The sequence below is a fragment of the Manis pentadactyla genome, chromosome 11, assembly GCF_030020395.1.
Source record: "Manis pentadactyla isolate mManPen7 chromosome 11, mManPen7.hap1, whole genome shotgun sequence".
NCBI classification, from domain to species: domain Eukaryota; kingdom Metazoa; phylum Chordata; class Mammalia; order Pholidota; family Manidae; genus Manis; species Manis pentadactyla.
In genome coordinates this window covers 67365721-67392259 of record NC_080029.1, presented here as the reverse complement: position 1 = coordinate 67392259, position 26539 = coordinate 67365721, and the positions used below count along the sequence as shown (strand labels likewise).

The window sequence follows — 26539 nt, the reverse complement described above, 5'->3', positions numbered from 1 at the left end:
GAATGCAATAGCAGTAGATTCACAGACACTGATAAGTGACTGGTGGTTACCATGGTGGAGGGATTGGGATGGATGGGCGGGAGAGAGACGGGGATAAAGGGGCACAAAAATTCTCAATCATAATATAAGTTGGTCATGGGGATAGTGGTACAGCATGGACAATATTGCCACTGATTCTGTAACATCCTCCTGTGTTAACAGATAGCAACTGCACTAGTGGGGGTGAGAATTTAATAATATGGGTTACTGTTGAACCAGTGTGTTGTATAGTTGAAACCAATATAAGATTGCTTATCAACAATACTTCAATAAAAAAAGATTGAATAACATCTCTATTTTTCGGATTCTCTGGAGAAAGAATCTGATGGGTCCAGTTTTGATTGTATGTCAATCTTTAATCCAATTAGTAACAATGGGGATGTGGTCAAATGACTTAGCAATTCTTTGGAGATAAGGGAGAACACTTTTGAGAAAGAGCCATGTCTATGTGTGTGTGTATATGTGTGTGTGGGGGGGGTGGGGTGGGGGAGGGGGCAGTGGTTGTTGGAAAAACACTGGACATCTCTACTACTCTCCTGATATCCTAATCTATTGAAAGGTAAATCAAATTAATGATCCATTCATTATACAAACATTGGTCTCAATTTTCTTTTATGTTCTCTCTTTCTTTTATGGTCAGTTTTCTTCTTCTCTCTTGGCATTGGCTTTTCTGCCTCTCTGTGCACAAAGCAGAAAATGTCAGTTCCAGTCATCTGGTTGCCCATATTATAAATCTCCACACAACCAATAATCACAATAGCTAACATTTATTGAATATGTATACTATGTGATAGACATTTTAAATTCATTATTTTAAATTCAAACTCACAACAACCCTATAAGTAGGTATTACCTATTTTATAGATAAGCAAAGTGACATTTAGAGATGTTAAGTCAAGCTTTAAACATCTCTCTTGGATTACTGCAAAAACCTCCTGTCTCCCTGCCTTGATCTTCTCTCTTCCACTCATTTTTTTACCTGGTAATCATAATAGTGTTTCTAAAACACAAATCTGATCATTTTACTTTCCTGGTTAAGACCCTTCTACAGTTCCTCCAGGATAGAGTCCAGATTCCTTTACATGAGGTATAACGCCTTTCCAACCTTCATTTTTATCAGCCTCCATCCTCATCTCTGTCAATCCTGGTCCTCACACTCCATCATCAAGCCACACAAATTGTAGTTCTTAATACATCATTTCTTCCTTCTCTGCACAACAACCTGTAACTGTTGTTCCAACTGACTCTTAATATATTACTCACACTCAGGATTCAGCCTGGATGCTACCCTATCCAGAAGCCTTCCCTGATTGAATTGGGTGCCCCTCTTTGTCCATCTGAATCACTCAGTGCTTTTTTCCTATACTTGTCACACCATACTGTAACTGTTAACTTATTCTGTCTCTCCCACTGGATTGTAAAGTCCTCAAATTATTTCTAGTTCAATTTTGAAAATGCTAGGATTAGCATAATGCTTGGTGCAATAGTAGTTGCTCAATAAATATTTGTACAATAAATCAATCTTCAGTAGAAGTCTGAGAACTTGCAAAGCTGCCTGGAGGGGAGCAGACATTCAGCATTTCTTGTTTAGTGAACGGATTATTCTGACAGCTATTCACATTACCCCTATTCTTTTGGCTTACAATTTATAAAAATTTAGCAGATAAAAATTTAAAAACTGACAAAATTAACTGAGAAAATGTATTCACAAAATAATAAAATAAGGAAGTGATACAAAACAATAGGGTAAAAATGTCAAACCTAGTGTAAGATAAAGAGAGCTTACTGAAGCAATAAAGTGGTGAGATTGGGGGAGAAAAGCAAGAAAGTGATTTTTTTTCAGAGCTTACTAAATTGAATGTACTTTGCCAGTAATATCTCATTTAATCCTTATCATAATTCTTTGGAGTGGATATGTTATGACTGTATTGAAGATAAGGAAATTAAATATCAGTGTAGAGCAAAATAAACTGAGTGATTATACAACAAACTCTCTACAGATAAGAAGCAAATAAATCAAAATCAATCTTAGAAAATACTATGGAGAATATGCAAAGGTAAACAACCCATACCCTAAATGATCCTTTTGATGGGTCTGGGTTTCTGTACCAGCTTTCCAACTTTCTCTCCTAAACCTATTTCCTTCACTCTCTCATCCTCTTTCTCTTTGGATGTAGGAATATTTCCTTCCTTCCGCTAAGACAAATACCACCTCATACCTCAAGCTTTGTCTCACTTAGTTGCTTCTTGAGCTAAACCTGCTACATTACACTTGCGTTGTAATTTAGCTAAACTTTTTTCGAGCCTAGCAAAGCATCCCGACTTGACGTTCAGGGAACTGTCAGCAACACCGTAGTAAATACTAACACAAGCTATTATTGCAGATAACGCAGGAAAACAAGCAAACAACCTGGAGTCATTTTCAAGTTCCACCATTTGCTACATCTTTTCAGTCGGGTCAAGTCTCTAAACATGGGAAGTCTCAGTTTTTTTTACCTCCTACTCCAGGATTTCTGTGAGGACCAAAGGAGGTGACGTATGTGAGAACGCTTCACAAACACTTCGTTAAACGGTGTAAAATGTTTGTCCCTGGCTAAGAACAAGACGGCGACCAGCTGGGTTCCTACGCTGGAGAAACTTCAAGAAAGCTAGTTGCTAGGGAGGGGAAGCCGAGTGTTGCTACGTGACGTCATCACCCCGCGCCTGCCGGGACGGTCTCCGGGCTGAGCTCTCGGCTGCGGTCTGCGCCATGGGGTCTTGGCAGCGTTTTATGCTGTTTGGTGGGGTGTCTTTTCGGGGTAGTGGCGGGACCTGTGCCCCATTTAGGGCAAGCCGAGTTAGTCGAGTTTTTCGGCGTCAGGTCTGTGGTGCTGCAGGTCCTGGGGAGGCGGGCAGGACGGAGATACTGGGGCTGCTGGGCCGCAGGTGCTCTGGTGCTGCACCTTGTCAAGGACTCGCCGCAGTCCCTCATGGCACCCCGCGCATTTGGCGGCTCAGTGAGACCCCGGTTGGCTGGACGTCCCTACTTTCCAATTAGGCCCAGGCCGAGGCGTGGCGGGACGTGAAACAGATGGTTAGAACATGGATGTGTGACTTGCACATTGCTTTCTTGGTGTTGGTTAATTTAGAAACAAGGTTGAAGAGAAAGAAAACACGCGGAGGATTTAACTCCGTAGAGAGGCAGCTTATTTGGTTCCATTTTTAATGTCAGTGTATCCTGGCAGATAAATGTGTCTCTACAATTGTGATCAGTAGTTAGATAAAAATAGTTCAAAAGGCCTTACTAGTGGAGATGAGCAGAATTAAGCTAGAAAATAAACCTCTTAATCACAAACTAATAATTGTTTTTCTTTAACAGCATGGTAATGGAGATGACTTATTTTAAAACTTCTTTTCCCCCAAGCTATCTGGCGCTGAGAGTGAGACCCTAAAACAAAGAAGGACACAAATCATGTCCCGAGGACTTCCAAAGCAGAAACCAATAGAAGGTGTTAAACAAGTTATAGTTGTGGCTTCTGGAAAGGGTGGAGTTGGAAAGTCTACTACAGCAGGTATTATAGGATATCAATTCTGATCTTGATTAGGGACTTGTGCACAGCATTAAAATGATAGTTTTGCTTTTTAAAAAGTTAGTATTTGTGAAATTCCTAATAGCTGCTTCCTTAATATAAGGACTTGGGAGTGATTTGGAGCTTAGAATTTAGGGTTAGACAAAACTAGCCAGATCTTTGACTCTTTAAGGAAAAGGTGCTCAGGTTACTCATATGATCTTCAGTTTACTTAACTGTAAAATAGCAACGATGATCACCTTTTTCATAGGATGGTTATGCAAATTAAATAAGCTAACTAACCATTTAGCCCAGTATCTCCTACACTTTAGCTCAGTATTTAGTTGCTGTTATTATTGTATACCATCTAGTAACTTTAGTACTAAGTTATTTCTATTTTTTGGTGTTCTTACCCACGCTTTATCAATGTGTATATAGCTATGTAGTTTCAACGAGACCTTATTTCATTTAACCCTAATATAATATTTAGCATTTTTAAAATCGTGGTGGATTTAATATTTGAAAATACTTGAAAACGTTTAACATTGTTTTATTTATTTAAAGTGTCATCTAATCTTTATGTCTTTTGTAGTAATAATACTGGAAAGGATATTTTTTTTCTTGGTGGCTCTTTTTAGTTGATTTTAGATTACACTGTAACTGAAATGCTGCTTTCAGAACCCATAAAAGAAGAGCCACCAGAAATAGAAGAGTTGCTATCCAAGGTGAATAACCAGATAGTCCCTAAATATTTTAAAAGAAACGTTTTATTTCTAAAAAGATTATTCCAGTGTAATAATGTAAAAGGGTAATGTAAAAGTAGGTCCTCAACAGTCCTACTCAACAAAGGTAATTGTATTAATTTATAGTCCTAAAGCACTCATGTCTTACTGTTGCCCCCATTTTAATTTTCAGTCATTTCAGAAGGAGTGGCTGCTAATTCAAATCCTATCCAATTTATCTTCTTTGCAATTGATTTTAAGTGACTATCCTTACTATATTTAATTTATTAATTTTTCCATAGTTCTAGACTCACAAGATCTTTTAAATTTTGATTTTTTTCTGATTATTAACCTAAATTTGGGCTTATATATGTACCTTAATATTTTTAGTTTCATTGAAATCAATGACATGTGAAATAAGAAGGTCCAGATATAGAGTTCTGTGACGTCCCTAAAGATCTTTTGTCTTGACTTATAAAGCTGTTTTTAGTAATTCCTGGGTTTAGCAGTTTTACTATTGTACAAACAGCTACAAATCCAACTGTATAGTATAATGAGCTCAGTTTTTTTTCCGTTTTGACCTGAAAGTAGCTGTGTAAGAGTTTTTCAGATACTTTGAAGAAATTAACCAACTGCATTTTGGGTAGACCCGTCCTATTTGATAGATATTATATTAATATTAAACTGATTAGTGATTGTTCTTAGTGAATTCATGCTATATTCTATACATTTTTGCTTTCTTTCCCAAGGGCCTACAATCAGTCTATTTGATACTTTGTTTTTAAAGTTTAGAGGCTCTTAGTCTTTGGTTCTAGAATCCATCTCTTTGTTTCTTGAAAATTCAGAGTACATTTACCTGTTCTCAGTGGTATGAGCCCTTTTGCATGCTCTGTGATTACTTCTGGTTAAAGATGGCAGATATTTTTATGATGATAGCTGTAAGTTCTTTGAGTTTTGTGTGACGTAATTTGTTGGGTCTGTAGGATAGCACTGGTTTAAAACAGATTGTTTACTGTTGTTGATTAGGAGATCATCCAGTGCCATAGCATTTACATAGGAAAATATATGAAAAAATGCACAGCGTGTGACACATAGTAGGTATTTCAGTAAATGCTCCTTCCTTGCTTTTTTCTTCGTTAACATTATACCATCTGTTCCAAACAACTAGTACTTTTTCCTAACATCTCTATCTGCATTCATAAACCTTAGAAATAGGTTATTTCTATATAACTGTATTGGTATGCTTTTTCCCTTACATGTATTTATTCCTGTTCCAAACTATCTTAAAATACTTCTCACTTGAATATGTGTGCTAGAGATAATTTGGATTAGAATGATGACATTTGATTCATACAGACATTCTCTGTGATTCTATTGTATAAATGTAGGAAGTCCCCAGCATTAAAATGGAATACTCTCTAAAAATTTCTGTTTAAAAGTTAAAGTATGTTTAACTTATGACGTACCTGAAATATAGAAGTATAATTTATAGAAATTCACTTGTCAAGTGCCATGCTGTAGACTAAGTACTTTACATACAGTATTTTATTTAATGTTCACAACAGTTATGAAATAGGAATTATCCTCATTTTATGGAAGAGGAAACAGACTTGGGGGTAAAATATGCTACTCAAGGTTATGCAATTATGCAATAGAAGGTGGTAGAAAGTTTGTCTTGAAAGTTCATGCTCTTAACTAGTTTAAAGGAAACAATCTCAGCATCATGTATAATATTGTTCTGTAAGGAAATGTGATCCACAGCATGAGGGTCTATTTATTTATCAGTCTTGGAAATATGTTACCTTTGGACCTCCCTTTCATTTCAGATGTAGCATTTTCCTATTGCTGGGCTAAAAGTGGTTTTGGAACTACTACTTTCCTCCTTTATGTCTTTGAGTTTCACTAGCAATAGGCAGTTTTGGAAACACGTTTTACCACCTTATCTTTTACCTTCTTCCCTTCCCTCTGCACAGTTGTCCAGTGTTTTATATTTGTGACTTAGATATTTAGAGTTCTTGCATTACTAGCATTTATTTTTAAAATGCAATAAGATCATATCCATTTTTACTTACTAAAAAGTAATGTTTCTGCAAAATGTTTTTGAAGATAATTGAGCTATATATACCATTATTGTTTTTTCAAAACTAAGTGAATTATTTAAACAAAATTGTAACAGATTATAAAGAGATTCTTTAAAGTGCCCATCTATTGCATATGTTGGAATATTACTTTATTTTCTGTCTTTTTTTACTTTCTGTATTCTCTCCATGTCCTTGTGTTTTACAAGTAAGGGAGATACATTAAAAATCTCTGTGCTTTAGGTATAACATTGAAAAATTAAAAGGCAAAATGAATTTCAATAGAAGGAAAGTTACTAAATTTAATCATTTTTTTGTTTTTCCAGTGAACCTTGCACTTGCACTAGCAGCAAATGATTCGGTAAGTGTTTATTAAATAGAAATACTAGTTTACTAAAATGTTTCTTAAGCAGTGATAAAAAGCATACTGATGTTTTCCATTTATTCTGTCGGAAGCTATATAGTGTAGCCCTAGTCATTTCCATGTTTTAAGGAACTCAATAATCTGCCATAAGTACTGGTTACATTTAATAATAATGAAAGTGGAAGGGGGCCTCTAGTCAAGGATTCGGGCCGCTTCTAGAAGCTAGACAGGCGAGGAAGTGGATTCTTCCCTAGAGCCTCCAAAAGGTATATAATCCTACCAACATTTTAATTTTAGCTTACTGAAACCCATTTTGGACTTTTGTGGTGATTTCTTACAGTAGAAGTAGGAAACTAGTACAGACAGGAAGTCAGTTTTCTTAGTTCTTGAATTTCCAAAGATGTCTTTATTTTGCCTTCATATTTGATACTTTGACTAGATGTAGAATTCCAGGATCAAAATAATTTCCTCTCTGAGCCTTGAAAACATTCCGTTTTCTTCCGATGCTAGTCTGGTTCATATTGCTTTGCAATAAGCTGTGTTTTTCCCCCTCAAAGCTTTTAGAGCTTTCTTTATGTTTTTTAGTTTAGAAATGTCACAAATATGTGTTCAGCTGTTGGCTTTAAAGTTTTTTACCTGCTTGAAAATTGACCAGGCGGTATCAACTGCTTGATTATTTTTTTTCAGCTTATGGAAAATTTCTTAATTGATTACTTTTTTTTTTATTGATTACTTTTTGTGATATATATTTGTTCTTTCTCCAGAAACCTATTAGGTAGCTATTGACCCTTTATGCATGTTAATTTTTCTCTCATATTCTCCATCTCTGTCTTTTGCTCTGTGTTTTGGAAGATGTCTTAGGCTATTTTTCACACTGTTGTATTTGGTTTTAATTGTTATTTAGCCCTTCTGATTTTTTTAAATTCAGAAGTTATATTTTTCCCAGTTTTCCAGAGCTGTTCCTTATTTTCCAATTGCTGTTTGTATCCACTTAAAAAAAAAAAAGTTTGTACTGTTTGAATTTCTCTGAAGTTGGTAATAGAATTAACAAAAATGTTCCTTTTAATGATCTCTATTTACTTATCATGGCAGTTCTTATAATGTGGTCCTCAGACCAGCAGAATCAGTGTCACATGGGAACTTGCTAGACATAAAGAATTTTTTGCCCAATCCAGACTTACTGAATCAGAAACCCAGAGGGTGGAATACTGCTATCTGTGTTTTAACCAGCCCTCTAGGTGAATTTGATGCATGCTAAAGGTTGAGAGTCATGGGTCTTGGTGTTTTAAAACTCTAATTTGCTAATGGCACCCTTTTTTGTTGTCTAGTGTGGTTATGTTTTAATTTAATTGTAAGTTATTGTTTCTCTGGTTTCAATGGAAATTTGGAAAAGAAGAGAGATAATCATCTATGTTGAGGCAACCTTATTGAAGGAAGAGCCAGTTATACATTAAAAAAAATAATTTTTATTAAGGCACTTGGTTACCCTGGAGAAGACACCCATCTGCCTTAAAGAAGGGAGGAAGTGGAAAATTGAGTGGAAGAGAAGGTAGATAAATTTGTAGGTGTGGGGATCTATTAATTTCGTTATCATTTCAGCCAAACCTTTGTGAGTCTTAAGATAATGAAGCAACTATGTAATAAGGGATCAAAAGATGAAAATAGTTAAAAAGGGGCTCCTGTTAAATGTTGCTAGTCTTGATGGATGGTAACTCAGAAATTCTTTTTTTTTCTGTGTGTGTGTGTGTGTGTGTGTGTGTGTGTTTTCTTTCAGGGAGCAGAGATGAGGGTAGCTTCATCTTTAAGGCTTCATATGAATGACAGGGAAATTGGCAACAAGAAAGGAAATAAGACTTTCCCTGGGCCACTTCTTCAGAAAGTGTTTAGTATCCTTAAGTGCGTTTAAACACATTTGTAAAGTTCTCCTTAGGAAGGTCTTCAGTGTTCTCTGATACTGATGAAGGCGTTTTTGTTTTTCATTTCTTGATATTTTTAGCAAAGTTAGTCTAGAAATTAAGAAGAAAGCCAGGAAATTTGAGCAGCACATGGTGATAACACAAAAATCTTTTGATGTAATACAGTATTTTATGATTGGCTACTATCTTGTCCTATTTAATTAACATATATGCTTAAGAAAAATCATATATAGCTTATATCGCTTGTAGACTTGATTAATAGTGTTTTTGATTAGGGAGCAGCATGTTTGGCTTAAACTGTGTTCTGCCAGAGGACTGCCTGCATGCAGTAAAGAAAATGTATCTCTTCTATATGATTTGTATGTATCTGGCATAGTCTTGTACTCTGTATTTCCCAACTTAAGATTTTATTAATATTGCATTTATTTAGAAGACATGTTTGGTCTTTAGGGAAACTCAAGGTTCTTGCCACCCCTTCTGTGTGCCTGTGCTGATACAGATGGCTTAGGTCCAAGGACATTTATTGGGACAAAGTGCCTGGGTATGTTGCTTTACAGGGTTAAAAAACTCCAGTTGTAATTGTATCTTTGAAGTTTCTTTAGTGATTCATTTCCATGGAGTCTTAATTTTCATGCAGTTTGTATTGTAAGATGGGTCAATACCTGCTTCTCTGTAGGCCAGCTTTGAGTAAGACCTTGCTAACTCTTCTATTTTTCCATGGGCTGGTGCTTGCCTTTTTTCAGCACTGGAGTGTAAAGATCTATAAAAATTAGGTTGTAGGCCTAGGAGAAATAAGTCCACAAAGGTATTCAGTTTACTTTTTTATTTTTATTTTTTTGGTATCATTAATCTACAATTACATGAGGATTCAGTTTACTTTTAATTTGGTCCTAGTAATCTCCAAAATAGGTTATGTAAATCCCAAGGGCGTATGTAAGATAACCCACTGGGATGTTGCAGGGGAATTTTTCTTTTCTATTTGTATTAATTTTTATTCTATCTTTTAAAATTTATGTTTTTTGTATATGCTTTATAATTTATGCATATTAGTATAGTAGCTCTAATACAGTTTATAACCAAATTTATTAATGTATATTGAGAATGTATGTTTAAACATTTTTTACTATTTTGGAGGCATGATCAGAAAAGTCTGGATGTCACTGGCCTACGCAAAAGGAATTTTTGGGCTGGATCATAGGCCTAGTTCAAAAGAATACTACTTTGTGGGTTATGGTAAAGGCTTATAGAAATAAAGTGCGAATTCTTCCTGCCTTTTCCTTGCCTTTTGTACTTTCCTTTGGGGCCGTAGAAGGTAGTATTGTAGAGCAGAGTTTGAGATTGTTTTTGCCATGCATGTGAATATTACACCCAGTGGTGTGTTTGGAGCTGGCTCATTGTGAGGGCTGATTGTTAAGTTTTCAGGAATTTTGTAAACCAGTTGATATCATGCTATTAGCTTGAAATAGGATACAGTGGGAATATTTAAATGTAGAAATTGGCAACTACTGAAAATCAGGTCCCCATCCCATCCAGAGCCAGTTGTTAAACATTTATTGGCACATCGTTGTACATACTGACAGTCATATTTTTTCTATCTTCTTAACCACCCTTATTATGGATTTCATTCTTCTACAGAAAATATTTAATAAATGGTGAAAAGAGCCCTTAGACTAGGAGAGGGAAGCATAAAGGCTGCCAGAAACCATCGATAAGCTCTGTGAGGTTCCTAAGTCAATTCATTTCAGTTTATTTTAGTTCAGCAAACACTTGGAGCACCTATTGCACTCATGGCCAGACACTCTGGGAAGATAAAGAAAAATAAACATGCATTGTGGGATTTCACAGCCTGCTAAGGCTACATTCACAAAACAGTGTTTTGTGTGCATATATATATATGTACATTTATATAAGTACGTGTGTGTGTGTGTGTGTTGGTGGTGTATAGCTGAATTAGGTTCAGTAATAGTTTCTTCTGTGAGAAAGTGTTAATTAAAGCAACCCTTAATAAGGTTGTATCATGCTTCATAACGGAGGAGACACATTGTGTACTCTTAAAGGTTTTGTAATCTAGACAAAACAAAGAGGAAGATAAATGACTTAAAATGATGAGATATATTCAAGGACAAATGTAGTAGTGTATCTGTCCAAGAAGACTAATTTTTATTTCAGAGAAAAGTAGTCTTTTTTTCACAGAGCATTTTCATGATCATAATTATATTTGGTTCTCATAAAAAACTGTACTGTAGTGAATTTAGGATTTATCAGTCTACAGTCTTTATTGATTCTGCCCTATCCTTGCCACATTTCATCAGACAGCAAATACCTTTACTTCTGTTCTTGCAATATTTTTTCTTTTTTCTTTTTCTTTTTTTGATGTCTGATCTTATTTGTTACTCAAAAAAAATATCTCATTTTTGACAGGATTCAGACGTAGTGTAGAAAGAGAGGACAGCCTCTGTCTCTTGGCAACCTTTCTCTTGGCAAAAATTTAGCATTTTCTGCAGCCTCTTCCTTATTTTCTTTGTACACTGTTTCTTCCGAGCAGTATGCTGATGTTTGCAGGACACACGTGGAGTAACTATGCTGAATCTTAGGTGCTTTGGTCCTGGGTTTCTTACTTTCTTTGTTTAGGGACTTTCTCATAACATACTGGTGGATGTCATCTTCTTTAGAGAGATGAAAAGTTTTTTCAGATTTTGCTAGCCCTTTTGGACCCTGGTGACAAGGCACAGTAGTTCAGTGAGTCCAAGAATATCCATCTGTCCTTTTTTTTGACAATGACCAAGTTGAGAACACTCAAATATGTACCCACACTGCAACCCTGAACAGATGTGTGCTTTCTTTATCCAGTGCTCCTTGGTCTGTAACAGGAAGGCTCTTACTCAGTAGAAGGTAAACACAGCCATGGATCAAGACACCTGCTTCATTGGGAAACCTTGTTTGTCATTCTCACCGCTGATTCAGATCACATAACCCTTCAACTCTTCACCCAGAGCATCAACAGCAACTTTTGTGGCCATACATTTCTCTTAAAAGGTGTGAAATTTGCATTTGTCATCTGCTTCAGTGAGTTTGTGGCAGCCAGTGGCTGGGATAGAGATGCTCAGCTTCTCAAGCAGCTGACCACCTCTGAGGTGCCACAAAAAGGGCCAGTAGTTTTTCAATATTTGCCTTTCTATTTCCACTCTGATTAAGGCTCATGTTACTTCTTTTTGGCTCATTCATTTTATACCTCACAGTTATTGAGTACTCTTAATTTGGAGGATGCAGAAATGAATTAGACACACAGTCCCTAGGGACTCAAACTTATCAGATCCCTGCAATGACCTCTTACCTGCCCTTGCTCAAATCCATGCTTTAAATAATGCCAGATAAGTCTTGGTAAAGCACTATTGGGATCACATTATTCCCGTGCTCAGAGTCACTGCTAAATGTCTTGGCTGGGATTCAAGAATTTCTATCATTTGGCTCCCATCTACCTTTCTCGGTTTATCTTGAACTCTTCTTTTAAGTGGTCTCTGTGCTCTACTGAGAATTGCCAGTTTGGGCTTGGATATTCTATGTTCTTGGTAGCTTACTGCCTTTCTTCTGCATTTCTAGTTGAGTGTTCACTTGACCTTACTTCAGCTTTGTATGTCCTGTATTCAAGGTTGCCACATATGGGTAGGCTGGTTATATCCTGCACAAGGGTGCATGTCAAGGGGGTTGAGTGATGACATAAATCCAGGCTCCCTTCCTCCTCACGTACACCTAGTTTACATGAAGGCACCGTGTGAGCTCGCTTCGCCTCTAAGGGGCAGCTCAGTGAGCTGCTGCCTGAATTCCTCTCAAATGAGGATCCTTTTCCACCTTGTGCAGTCCAATAGATCTGTTTATTTGTATTATTATTTCACCCCTGCAAACATTCTGGTAATTTTTTTTTTTTTTCTTTTTTTTTTTTTTTTTTTTTTTTTTTTTTTTTTTTTTTTAGATAATTATTTTTTATTGAAGGGTAGTTGACACACAGTATTACATTACATTAGTTTCAGGTGTACAACACAGTGATTCAACATTTATATACATGATAATTCTAAGTACCAGCTATCACCATACCAAGTTGTTACAATATTTTGACTATATTCCTTATGCTATACATTACATCCCGGTTGCTTATTTATTTTACAATTGGAAGTGTGTACTTTTTCTTGGTTGTTGTTGTTAGGGCATCTCTCATTTTTATTGATCAAATGGTTGTTAACAACAATAAAATTCTGTATAGGGGAGTCAATGCTCAATGCACAATCATTAATCCACCCCAAGCCTAATTTTCGTCAGTCTCCAATCTTCTGAAGCATAACGAACAAGTTCTTACATGGAGAACAAATTCTTACATAGTGAATAAGTTACATGGTGAACAGTACAAGGGCAGTCATCACAGAAACTTTCGGTTTTGCTCATGCATTATGAACTATAAACAGTTCAAATATGAATACTCATTTGGTTTTTATACTTGATTTATATGTGGATACCACATTTCTCTCTTTATTATTATTATTTTTAATAAAATGCTGAAGTGGTAGGTAGATACTAGATAAAGGTAGAAAACATAGTTTAGTGTTGTAAGAGAGCAAATGTAGATGATCAGGTGTGTGCCTGTAGACTATGTGTTAATCCAAGCTAGACAAGGGCAATAAAACATCCACATATGCAGAAGATTTCTCTCAGAACAGGGGGGGTGAGGTTCTGAGCCTCACCTCTGTTGATCCCCAATTTCTCACCTGATGACCCCCCAGCGACTGTGCCTGTCTTAGGTTGTTCCTCCCTTGAGGAATCTTACCCGTCTCTGGCTAACCAGTCATCTTCCGGGGCCACACAGGGAAATGTTAAGTTGGTAAGTGAGAGAGAAGCCTTATTGTTTGAAATGGTTAGCTTTTTATTTCTTTGCATATTTATGCCCTGTGGCTTCTATGCCCAGCATTTGTCTTGAGGTATCTTTACCACTTGGAGGAGTTATGATACTCGGTAAATTTGATATGAGGCACGAATTCTATTTAAGAATTCGTTGTAATTAGGAAGGAAGAAGAAAAGCTATAGAAGTAGCAGGCAGGAGAAAACATGGGAAGATTGATTATTTCTTTGACATATCTTCTTGTAGAGTAACTTCAGCATGTATATATTTTAAGCTACTACTTAAATTGCGCACACACATTAACATAATAGGAGTATAGTTACATAACCAAAGCATACCTGTAATTACCAGCCATCTCCAGTGAAACCAAGAAAACCAGTTAGGCACCCTAGGCATTTGTGAAAACTTATCAATGATATGATGGTTATTATCTAACTGAATTTGAATAGTTTGAGAAAAATCAGACAAATTAAAACAACCCATTCCTGGGCACTGTTCACATCCCATATGTTCTTTTAACAGTAAATAGTCTGTAGTTGTAAGATTTTGGAGCGCTACAATTTGCACTTCTCCTAATTCTTGGTTGAGTTCCAACAGTGTAGATCCAGTCAAATTTGTTGTTTTACTGTATGCACAGGCCAGCTTAGATATCTCCTTCATTCCCATGGCAAGTCCAGGAGCTGGTGGGATGAGTGCATCTACAGCTGTAGCAGTGCGTGGATCTTTGTTGGGGTTTTTTGATGATCATCTTCTGGCATGAGTCTTCCCGAGAGTGCTGATGTTGGAAGTTCTCTTTCATATCGTTTCTTAGTTCATTTTCGGGGTAGCCAAATTAGGCTTTGATCCTCTGTATAAACACAAACAGACCCTTTGCCTACACTTTTATATGTCCTTTATATTATTGTGTAGAACTCATTAGAGGTCACCACATAGGAACTGCATTTTTTTTTTTTAATCATTAATCTACACTTACATGACGAATACTTACGAATACTTTGTTTACTAGGCTCTCCCCTATACCAGGTCCCCCCTATATACTCCTTTACAGTCACTGTCCATCAGCGTAGCAACCTGTTGTAGAATCACTACTTGTCTTCTCTGTGTTGTACAGCCCTCCCCTTTCTCCCACCCCGCTATGGATGCTAATCTTAATACCCCCCTACTTCTCCCCCCCTTATCCCTCCCTACCCACCCATCCTCCCCAGTCCCTTTCCCTTTGGTACCTGTTAGTCCATTCTTAGTTCTGTGATTCTGCTGCTGTTTTGTTCCTTCAGTTTTTCCTTTGTTCTTATATTCCACAGATGAGTGAAATCATTTGGTATTTCTCTTTCTCTGCTTGGCTTGTTTCACTGAGCAAAATACCCTCCAGCTCCATCCATGTTGCTGCCAATGGTTGGATTTGCCCTTTTCTTATGGCTGAGTAGTATTCCATTGTGTATATGTACCACATCTTCTTTATCCATTCATCTATCGATGGACATTTAGGTTGCTTCCAATTCTTGGCTATTGTAAATAGTGCTGCGATAAACATAGGGGTGCACTGATCTTTCTCATACTTGATTGCTGCATTCTTAGGGTAAATTCCTAGGAGTGCAATTCCTGGGTCAAATGGTAAGTCTGTTTTGAGCATTTTGATGTACCTCCATACTGCTTTCCACAATGGTTGAACAAGTTTACATTCCCACCAGCAGTGTAGGAGGGTTCCCCTTTCTCCACAGCCTCGCCAACATTTGTTGTTGTTTGTCTTTTGGATGGCAGCCATCCTTACTGGTGTGAGGTGATACCTCATTGTAGTTTTAATTTGCATTTCTCTGATAATTAGCGATGTGGAGCATCTTTTCATGTGTCTGTTGGCCATCTGTATTTCTTTTTTGGAGAACCGTCTGTTCAGTTCCTTTGCCCATTTTTTAATTGGGTTATTTGTTTTTTGTTTGTTGAGGCGTGTGAGCTCTTTATATATTCTGGACGTCAAGCCTTTATCAGATGTGTCATTTTCAAAGATATTCTCCCATACTGTAGGGTTTCTTTTTGTTCTATTGATGGTGTCTTTTGCTGTACAGAAGCTTTTCAGCTTAATATAGTCCCACTTGTTCATTTTTGCTGTTGTTTTCCTTGCCCGGGGAGATATGTTCAAGAAGAGGTCACTCATGTTTATGTCTAAGAGGTTTGTGCCTATGTTTTCTTCCAAGAGTTTAATGGTTTCATGACTTACATTCAGGTCTTTGATCCATTTTGAGTTTACTTTTGTATATGGGGTTAGACGATGGTCCAGTTTCATTCTCCTACATGTAGCTGTCCAGTTTTGCCAGCACCATCTGTTGAAGAGACTGTCATTTCGCCATTGTATGTCCATGGCTCCTTTATCAAATATTAATTGACCATATATGTCTGAGTTAATGTCTGGATTCTCTAGTCTGTTCCATTGGTCTGTGGCTCTGTTCTTGTGCCAGTACCAAATTGTCTTGATTACTATGGCTTTATAATAGAGCTTGAAGTTGGGGAGTGAGATCCCCCCTACTTTATTCTTCTTTCTCAGGATTGCTTTGGCTATTCGGGGTCTTTGGTGGTTCCATATGAATTTTTGAATTATTTGATCCAGTTCATTGAAGAATGTTGCTGGTAGTTTCATAGGGATTGCATCAAATCTGTATATTGCTTTGGGCAGGATGGCCATTTTGACGATATTAATTCTTCCTAGCCATGAGCATGGGATGCGTTTCCATCTGTTAGTGTCCCCTTTAATTTCTTTTAAGAGTGACTTGTAGTTTTCAGAATATAAGTCTTTCACTTCTTTGGTTAGGTTTATTCCTAGGTATTTTATTTTTTTTGATGCAATTGTGAATGGAGTTGTTTTCCTGATTTCTCTTTCTGTTGGTTCATTGTTGGTATATAGGAAAGCCACAGATTTCTGTGTGTTGATTTTGTATCCTGCAACTTTGCTGTATTCCGATATCAGTTCTAGTAGTTCTGGGGTGGAGTCTTTAGGGTTTTTTATGTACAGTATCATGTCATCTGCAAATAGTGACAGTTTGATTTCTTCTTTGCCAATCTGGATTCCTTGTATTTTTTTGTTTTGTCTGATTGCCGTGGCTAGGACCTCTAGTACAATGTTAAATAACAGTGGGGAGAGTGGGCATCCCTGTCTAGTTCCCGATCTCAGCGGAAATGCTTTCAGCTTCTCGCTATTCAATATAATGTTGGCTGTGGGTTTTTCATAGATGGCCTTTATTATGTTGAGGTACTTGCCCTCTATTCCCATTTTGCTGAGAGTTTTTATCATGAATGGATGTTGAACTTTGTCAAATGCTTTTTCAGCATCTATGGAGATGATCATGTGGTTTTTGTCTTTCTTTTTGTTGATGTGGTGGATGATATTGATGGACTTTCGAATGTTGTGCCATCCTTGCATCCCTGGGATGAATCCCACTTGGTCATGGTGTACGATGGTTTTGATGTATTTTTGAATTCGGTTTGCTAAAATTTTGTTGAGTATTTTTGCGTCTACGTTCATCAGGGATATTGGTCTATAGTTTTCTTTTTTGGTGGTGTCTTTGCCTGGTTTTGGTATTAGGGTGATGTTAGCTTCATAGAATGAGTTTGGGAGTATCCCCTCCTCTTCTATTTCTTGGAAAACTTTAAGGAGAATGGGTATTATGTCTTCCCTGTATGTCTGATAAAATTCCGAGGTAAATCCATCTGGCCCGGGGGTTTTGTTCTTTGGTAGTTTTTTGATTACCGCTTCAATTTCGTTGCTGGTAATTGGTCTGTTTAGATTTTCTGTTTCTTTTTGGGTCAGTCTTGGAAGGTTGTATTTTTCTAGGAAGTTGTCCATTTCTCCTAGGTTTCCCAGCTTGTTAGCATATAGGTTTTCATAGTAGTCTCTAATAATTCTTTGTATTTCTGCAGGATCTGTTGTGATTTTTCCTTTCTCATTTCTGATACTGTTGATTTGTGTTGACTCTCTTTTCCTCTTAATAAGTCTGGCTAGAGGCTTATCTATTTTGTTTATTTTCTCGAAGAACCAGCTCTTGGTTTCATTGATTTTTGCTATTGTTTTATTCTTCTCAATTTTATTTATTTCTTCTCTGATCTTTATTATGTCCCTCCTTCTGCTGACCTTAGGCCTCATTTGTTCTTCTTTTTCCAATTTTGATAGTTGTGACATTAGACCGTTCATTTGGGATTGCTCTTCCTTTTTTAAATATGCTTGGAGTGCTATATACTTTCCTCTTAAGACTGCTTTTGCTGCGTCCCACAGAAGTTGGGGCTTAGTGTTGTTGTTGTCATTTGTTTCCATATATTGCTGGATCTCCATTTTGATTTGGTCATTGATCCATTGATTATTTAGGAGCGTGTTGTTTAGCCTCCATGTGTTTGTGAGCCTTTTTGCTTTCTTTGAACAGTTTATTTCTAGTTTAATGCCTTTGTGGTCTGAAAAGTTGGTTGGTAGGATTTCAATCTTTTGGAATTTACTGAGGCTCTTTTTGTGTCCTAGTATGTGGTCTATTCTGGAGAATGTTCCATGTGCACTTGAGAAGAACGTGTATCCTGTTGCTTTTGGATGTAGAGTTCTGTAGATGTCTATTAGGTCCATCTGTTCTAGTGTGTTGTTCAGTGCCTCTGTGTCCTTACTTATTTTCTGTCTGGTGGATCTGTCCTTTGGAGTGAGTGGTGTGTTGAAGTCTCCTAGAATGAATGCATTGCATTCTATTTCCTCCTTTAGTTCTGTTAATATTTGTTTCAGGTATGTTGGTGCTCCTGTATTGGGTGCATATATATTTATAATGGTTATATCCTCTTGATGGACTGAGCCCTTTATCATTATGTAATGTCCTTCTTTGTCTTTTGTTACTTTCTTTATTTTGAAGTCTCTTTTGTCTGATACCAGAATTGCAACACCTGCTTTCTTCTCTCTGTTGTTTGCTTGAAATATCTTTTTCCATCCCTTGACTTTAAGTCTGTGCGCGTCTTTGGGTTTGAGGTGAGTCTCTTGTAAGCAGCATATGGATGGATCTTGCTTTTTTATCCATTCTATTACTCTGTGTCTTTTGATTGGTGCATTCAGTCCATTTACATTTAGGGTGATTATTGAAAGGTATGAATTTATTGCCATTGCAGGCTTTAAGTTTGTGGTTACCAAAGGTTTAGGGTTAGCTTCTTTACTGTCTTACTGTCTAACTTAACTCGCTTGTTGAGCTATTATAAACACAATCTGATGATTCTTTATTTCTCTCCCTTCTTATTCCTCCTCCTCCCTTCTTCATATGTTGGGTGTTTTGTTGTGTGCTCTTTTTAGGAGTGCTCCCATCTAGAGCAGTCCCTGTAGGATGCCCTGTAGAGGTGGTTTGTGGGAGGCAAATTCCCTCAACTTTTGCTTGTCTGGGAATTGTTTAATCCCTCCTTCATATTTAAATGATATTCGTGCTGGATACAGTAGTCTTGGTTCGAGGCCCTTCTGTTTCATTGCATTAAGTATATCATGCCATTCTCTTCTGGCCTGTAGGGTTTCTGTTGAGAAGTCTGATGATAGCCTGATGGGTTTTCCTTTGTAGGTAACCTTTTTTTTCTCTCTGGCTGCTTGTAATACTTTGTCCTTGTCTTTGATCTTTGCCATTTTAATTATTATGTGTCTTGGTGTTGCCCTCCTTGGATCCCTTGTCATGGGAGTTCTGTGTACCTCTGTGGTCTGAGAGGCCATTTCTTCCCCTAGTTTGGGGAAATTTTCAGCAATTATTTCTTCAAAGACATTTTCTATCCCCTTTTCTCTCTCTACTTCTTCTGGAATGCCTATGATTCTTAAATTATTTCTTTTATATTGATCACTCAGCTCTCTTAAAATTCTTTCATTCCTGGAGATCCTTTTATCTCTCTCTGCATCAGCTTCTCTGCGTTCCTGTTCTCTGTTTTCTAGTCCATTAATGGTCTCTTGCATCTCGTCCATTCTGTTTTGAAGTCCTTCCAGAGCTTGTTTTATTTCTGAATTCTCCTTCCTTAGTTCTTGCATATTTCTCTGCAAGTCCATCAGCATGGTTATGACTTTTGTTTTGAATTCTTTTTCAGGTAGACTGGCTAAATCTATCTCCCCAGATTCCTTCTCAGGGGAAGATGTAGCAGATGCCGAAGCTGTCTGGGTTAGTCTTGTCTGAATCATATTTTTTTGCCTTTTCATGTTGACAGGTGCTATTGACTGTCAGCTGGAAGGGCCAAAATTTTCACTTACTACTGGCCTTTCTTTACTGGGGCAACTGCGACCCCTAGTGGCTTGTGTTGGGTAATTGCGTGTAGAGTGGGTCTTTGTGTCTTGCCTGGCCGGAAGGGAGAAATTTCCCTTTCTGTGGGCGGAATTTGTCTCAGGCTGCTTCTCTGCTTTCGCAGCGCCCGGTGGGGTGATGGATGGGGGGGCTGCTTGACTGTTTGCCTCCGTGAGGGGTCTCAGAGCTGTTGCCCAGGGGGTTAGTGCAACCGGTTTTCCCTGTAATTTCCAGCTGCTGTACTGTGACCTGGGTTGTTTCCGTCAAGCTGTTAAGTCCCTGTCCCTTTAAGACTTTCAAAAAGCCCCCGCTTTTCTTTGTCACAGGGGCATCAGCTTCAGCACCCGCTCTGAGGTCTTACCCCCTGTTCTCCCAGTATCCAGGGCCCCCTGGGCATATACTGTGTCTGCGCTCTGGCCCGGATGGCTGGGGCTGGGTGTTCGGCCGTCCTGGGCTCCGTCTCCCTCCCGCTCTGCCTATTGTTCTCCCGCCGGGAGCTGGGGGGAGGGGCGCTCGCGTCCCGCAGGGCCGGGGCTTGTATCTTACCCCTTTCACCAGTCGCTGGGTTCTCGCTGGTGTAGCTGCAGTCTGGCCACTGTCCTGCGTCTTCTGGTCTCTCTTTTAGGGCTAGTTGTGTTTGTTGTATTTTCAAAAGTATATATGTTTTTGGGAGGAGATTCCCACTGTCCTACTCACGCCGCCATGTTGGCTCCGCCTTCCTTTTTTTTTTTTTCTTTTAATAATTATTTTTTATTGAAGGGTAGTTGACACACAGTATTACATTACATGAGTTTCAAGTGTACAACACAGTGGTAGAACATTTATATACATAATTCTAGGTTCCAGCTATCACCCTACCAGGCTGTTACAATATCTTGACTATATTCCTTATGCTATACATTACATCCCAGTTACTAATTTATTTTACCATTGGAAGTCTGTCCTTCTTTTTTTTTTTTTTTTTTTTTTTCTGAGGGCATCTCTCATATTTATTGATCAAATGGTTGTTAACGACAATAAAATTCTGTATAGGGGAGTCAATGCTCAATGCACAATCATTAATCCACCCCAAGCCTAATTTTTGTCAGTCTCCAATCTTCTGAGGCATAACAAACAAGTTTTTACATGTAGAACAAATTCTTACATAGTGAATAAGTTACATAGTGAACAGTACAAGGGCAGTCATCACAGAAACTTTCGGTTTTGCTCATGCATTATGAACTATAAACAGTCAGTCCAAATATGAATACTCATTTGGTTTTTATACTTGATTTATATGTGGATACCACATTTCTCTCTTTATTATTATTATTTTTAATAAAATGCTGAAGTGGTAGGTAGATACAAGATAAAGGTAGAAAACATAGTTTAGTGTTGTAAGAGAGCACATGTAGATGATCAGGTGTGTGCCTGTAGACTATGTGTTAATCCAAGCTAGACCAGGGCAATAAAACATCCACGTATGCAGAAGATTTCTCTCAGAACGGGGGGGTGAGGTTCTAAGCCTCACCTCTGTTGATCCCCAATTTCTCACCTGATGGCCCCCCTGCGACTGTGCCTGTCTTAGGTTGTTCCTCCCTTGAGGAATCTTACCCGTCTCTGGCTAACCAGTCATCTTCCGGGGCCATACAGGGAAATGTGAAGTTGGTAAGTGAGAGAGAAGCCTTATTGTTTGAAAAAGTTAGCTTTTTACTTCTTTGCATATTTATGCCCTGTGGCTTCTATGCCCAGCATTTGTCTTGAGGTATCTTTACCACTTGGAAGAATTATGATACTCGGTAAATTTGATATGAGGCACGAATTCTATTTAAGGGTTGTAATTAGGAAGGAAGAAGAAAAGCTATAGAAGTAGCAGGCGGAAGAAAACATGGGAAGATTGATTATTTCTTTGATATATCTTCTTGTAGAGTAACTTCAGCATGTATAGGTTTTAAGCTACTACTTAAATTGCACACACACATTAACATAATAGGAGTATAGTTACATAACCAAAGCATATCTGTAATTACCAGCCATCTGCAGTGAAACCAAGAAAACCAGTTAGGCACCTTAGGCATTTGTGAAAACTTATCTATGATATGGTGGATATTGTCCAACTGAACTTGAACAGTCTGAGAGAAATCAGACAAATTAAAACAACCCATTCCTGGGGACTGTTCACATGCCATATGTTCTTTTAACAGTAAATAGTTTGTAGTTGTAAGACTTTGGAGCGCTACAATTTGCACTTCTCCAAATTCTTGGTTGAGTTCCAACAGTATAGATCCAGTCCAATTTTGTTGTTTTACTGTATGCACAGGCCAGCTTAGATATCTCCTTCCTCATTCCCATGGCAAGTCCAGGAACTGGTGGGATGAGTGCATCTACAGCTGTAGCAGTGCGTGGATCTTTGTTGGGGTTTTTTGATGATCATCTTCTGGCATGAGTCTTCCAGAGAGTGCAGATGTTGGAAGTTCTTTTTCATATCATATGTTAGTTCATTTTCGGGGTAGCCCAATTAGGCTTTGATCCTCTGTATAAACACAAACAGACCCTTTGCCTACACGTTTATATGTCCTTTATACACTTGTGTAGAACTCGTTGGAGGTTACCACACAGGAACTGCCCTTTTTTTTTTTTTTTTTTTGCTATCACTAATCTACACTTACATGACGAATATTATGTTTACTAGGCTCTCCCCTATACCAGATCTCCCCTATAAACCCCTTTACAGTCACTGTCCATCAGCATAGCAAAATGTTGTAGAATCACTACTTGCCTTCTCTGTGTTGTACAGCCCTCCCTTTTCTCCTACCCCCCCATGCATGTTAATCTTAATACCCCCCTACTTCTCCCCCCCTTATCCCTCCCTACCCACCCATCCTCCCCAGTCCCTTTCCCTTTGGTACCTGTTAGTCCATTCTTGAGTTCTGTGATTCTGCTGCTGTTTTGTTCCTTCAGTTTTTCCTTTGTTCTTATATTCCACAGATAAGTGAAATCATTTGGTATTTCTCTTTCTCCGCTTGGCTTGTTTCACTGAGCATAATACCCTCCAGCTCCATCCATGTTACTGCAAATGATTGGATTTGCCCTTTTCTTATAGCTGAGTAGTATTCCATTGTGTATATGTACCACATCTTCTTTATCCATTCATCTATTGATGGACATTTAGGTTGCTTCCAATTCTTGGCTATTGTAAATAGTGCTGCAATAAACATAGGGGTGCATCTGTCTTTCTCAAACTTGATTGCTGCGTTCTTAGGGTAAATTCCTAGGAGTGGAATTCCTGGGTCAAATGGTAAGTCTGTTTTGAGCATTTTGATGTACCTCCATACTGCTTTCCACAATGGTTGAACAAGTTTACATTCCCACCAGCAGTGTAGGAGGGTTCCCCTTTCTCCACAGCCTCGCCAACATTTGTTGTTGTTTGTCTTTTGGATGGCAGCCATCCTTACTGGTGTGAGGTGATACCTCATTGTAGTTTTAATTTGCATTTCTCTGATAATTAGCGATGTGGAGCATCTTTTCATGTGTCTGTTGGCCATCTGTATTTCTTTTTTGGAGAACTGTCTGTTCAGTTCCTCTGCCCATTTTTTAATTGGGTTATTTGTTTTTTGTTTGTTGAGGCGTGAGAGCTCCTTATATATTCTGGACGTCAAGCCTTTATCGGATGTGTCATTTTCAAATATATTCTCCCATACTGTAGGGATCCTTCTTGTTCTATTGATGGTGTCTTTTGCTGTACAGAAGCTTTTCAGCTTAATATAGTCCCACTTACTCATTTTTGCTGTTGTTTTCCTTGCCCGGGGAGATATGTTCAAGAAGAGGTCACTCATGTTTATGTCTAAGAGGTTTGTGCCTATGTTTTCTTCCAAGAGTTTAATGGTTTCATGGCTTACATTCAGGTCTTTGATCCATTTTGAGTTTACTTTTGTATATGGGGTTAGACAATGGTCCAGTTTCATTCTCCTACATGTAGCTGTCCAGTTTTGCCAGCACCACCTGTTGAAGAGACTGTCATTTCCCCATTGTATGTCCATGGCTCCTTTATCAAATATTAATTGACCATATATGTCTGGGTTAATGTCTGGATTCTCTAGTCTGTTCCATTGGTCTGTGGCTCTGCTCTTGTGCCAGTACCAAATTGTCTTGATTACTATGGCTTTATAGTAGAGCTTGAAGTTGGGGAGTGAGATCCCCCCTACTTTATTCTTCTTTCTCAGGATTGCTTTGGCTATTGGGGGTCTTTGGTGGTTCCATATGAATTTTTTAATTATTTGTTCCAGTTCATTGAAGAATGTTGCTGGTAGTTTCATAGGGATTGCATCAAATCTGTATATTGCTTTGGGCAGGATGGCCATTTTGACGATATTAATTCTTCCTAGCCACGAGCATGGGATGAGTTTCCATCTGTTAGTGTCCCCTTTAATTTATCTTAAGAGTGACTTGTAGTTTTCAGAGTATAAGTCTTTCACTTCTTTGGTTAGGTTTATTCCTAGGTATTTTATTTTTTTTGATGCAATTGTGAATGGAGTTGTTTTCCTGATTTCTCTTTCTGTTGGTTCATTGTTAGTATATAGGAAAGCCACAGATTTCTGTGTGTTGATTTTGTATCCTGCAACTTTGCTGTATTCCGATATCAGTTCTAGTAGTTTTGGGGTGGAGTCTTTAGGGTTTTTTATGTACAGTATCATGTCATCTGCAAATAGTGACAGTTTAACTTCTTCTTTACCAATCTGGATTCCTTGTATTTCTTTGTTTTGTCTGATTGCCGTGGCTAGGACCTCCAGTACTATGTTAAATAACAGTGGAGAGAGTGGGCATCCCTGTCTAGTTCCCGATCTCAGAGGAAATGCTTTCATCTTCTCGCTGTTCAATATAATGTTGGCTATGGGTTTATCATAGATGGCCTTTATTATGTTGAGGTACTTGCCCTCTATTCCCATTTTGTTGAGAGTTTTTAACATGAATGGATGTTGAACTTTGTCAAATGCTTTTTCAGCATCTATGGAGATGATCATGTGGTTTTTGCTTTTCTTTTTGTTGATGTGGTGGATGATGTTGATGGACTTTCGAATGTTGTACCATCCTTGCATCCCTGGAATGAATCCCACTTGGTCATAGTGTATGATCCTTTTGATGTATTTTTGAATTCGGTTTGCTAATATTTTGTTGAGTATTTTTGCATCTACGTTCATCAGGGATATTGGTCTGTAGTTTTCTTTTTTGGTGGTGTCTTTGCCTGGTTTTGGTATTAGGGTGATGTTAGCTTCATAGAATGAGTTTGGGAGTATCCCCTCCTCCTCTATTTTTTGGAAAACTTTAAATAGAATGGGTATTATGTCTTCCCTGTATGTCTGATAAAATTCCGAGGTAAATCCATCTGGCCCGGGGGTTTTGTTCTTTGGTAGTTTTTTGATTACCTCTTCAATTTCGTTGCTGGTAATTGGTCTGTTTAGATTTTCTGTTTCTTCCTGGGTCAATCTTGGAAGGTTATATTTTTCTAGGAAGTTGTCCATTTCTCCTAGGTTTCCCAGCTTGTTAGCATATAGGTTTTCATAGTATTCTCCAATAATTCTTTGCATTTCCGTGGGGTCCGTCGTGATTTTTCCTTTCTCGTTTCTGATACTGTTGATTTGTGTTGACTCTCTTTTCTTCTTAATAAGTCTGGCTAGAAGCTTATCTATTTTGTTTATTTTCTCGAAGAACCAGCTCTTGGTTTCATTGATTTTTGCTATTGTTTTATTCTTCTCAATTTTATTTATTTCTTCTCTGATCTTTATTATGTCCCTCCTTCTGCTGACCTTAGGCCTCATCTGTTCTTCTTTTTCCAATTTCGATAATTGTGACATTAGACCATTCATTTGGGATTGCTCTTCCTTTTTTAAATATGCTTGGATTGCTATATACTTTCCTCTTAAGACTGCTTTTGCTGTGTCCCACAGAAGTTGGGGCTTAGTGTTGTTGTTGTCATTTGTTTCCATATATTGCTGGATCTCCATTTTGATTTGTTCATTGATCCATTGATTATTTAGGAGCGTGTTGTTAAGCCTCCATGTGTTTGTGAGCCTCTTTGCTTTCTTTGTACAGTTTATTTCTAGTTTTATGCCTTTGTGGTCTGAAAAGTTGGTTGGTAGGATTTCAATCTTTTGGAATTTTCTGAGGCTCTTTTTGTGGCCTAGTATGTGGTCTATTCTGGAGAATGTTCCATGTGCACTTTAGAAGAATGTATATCCCGCTGTTTTTGGATGTAGAGTTCTATAGATGTCTATTAGGTCCATCTGCTCTACTGTGTTGTTCAGTGCTTCCGTGTCCTTACTTAATTTCTGCCCAGTGGATCTATCCTTTGGGGTGAGTGGTGTGTTGAAGTCTCCTAGAATGAATGCATTGCAGTCTATATCCCCCTTTAGTTCTGTTAGTATTTGTTTCACATATGCTGGTGCTCCTGTGTTGGTTGCATATATATTTAGAATGGTTATATCCTCTTGTTTGACTGAGCCGTTTGTCATTATGTAGTGTCCTTCTTTATCTCTTGTTACTTTCTTTGTTTTGAATTCTATTTTGTCTGATATTAGTACTGCAACCCCTGCTTTCTTCTCACTGTTGTTTGCTTGAAATATGTTTTTCCATCCCTTGACTTTTAGTCTGTACATGTCTTTGGGTTTGAGGTGAGTTTCTTGTAAGCAGCATATAGATGGGTCTTGCTTTTTTATCCATTCTGTTACTCTGTGTCTTTTGATTGGTGCATTCAACC

At 37.9% G+C, this 26539-nt stretch overlaps 1 protein-coding gene across 7 annotated transcripts in view; it reads left to right on the top strand.

Annotated features, from left to right (window-relative positions):
* Nucleotides 1-2735: 2735 nt before the first annotated feature.
* The window catches only part of NUBPL (NUBP iron-sulfur cluster assembly factor, mitochondrial), a 256075-nt gene continuing 232271 nt past the window's right edge, over nt 2736-26539 (top strand). For 4 of the 7 annotated variants that reach the window (XM_057488510.1, XM_036881307.2, XM_036881306.2 and 1 more), the window contains exons 1-3: nt 2744-2899; nt 3443-3590; nt 6714-6748. In XM_057488510.1, coding sequence (XP_057344493.1) covers nt 2789-2899; nt 3443-3590; nt 6714-6748 — 294 coding nt within the window. In that variant the 5' untranslated portion in view covers nt 2744-2788. The other 3 variants (XM_036881309.2, XM_036881308.2, XM_057488511.1) reach the window with 3 other exon arrangements.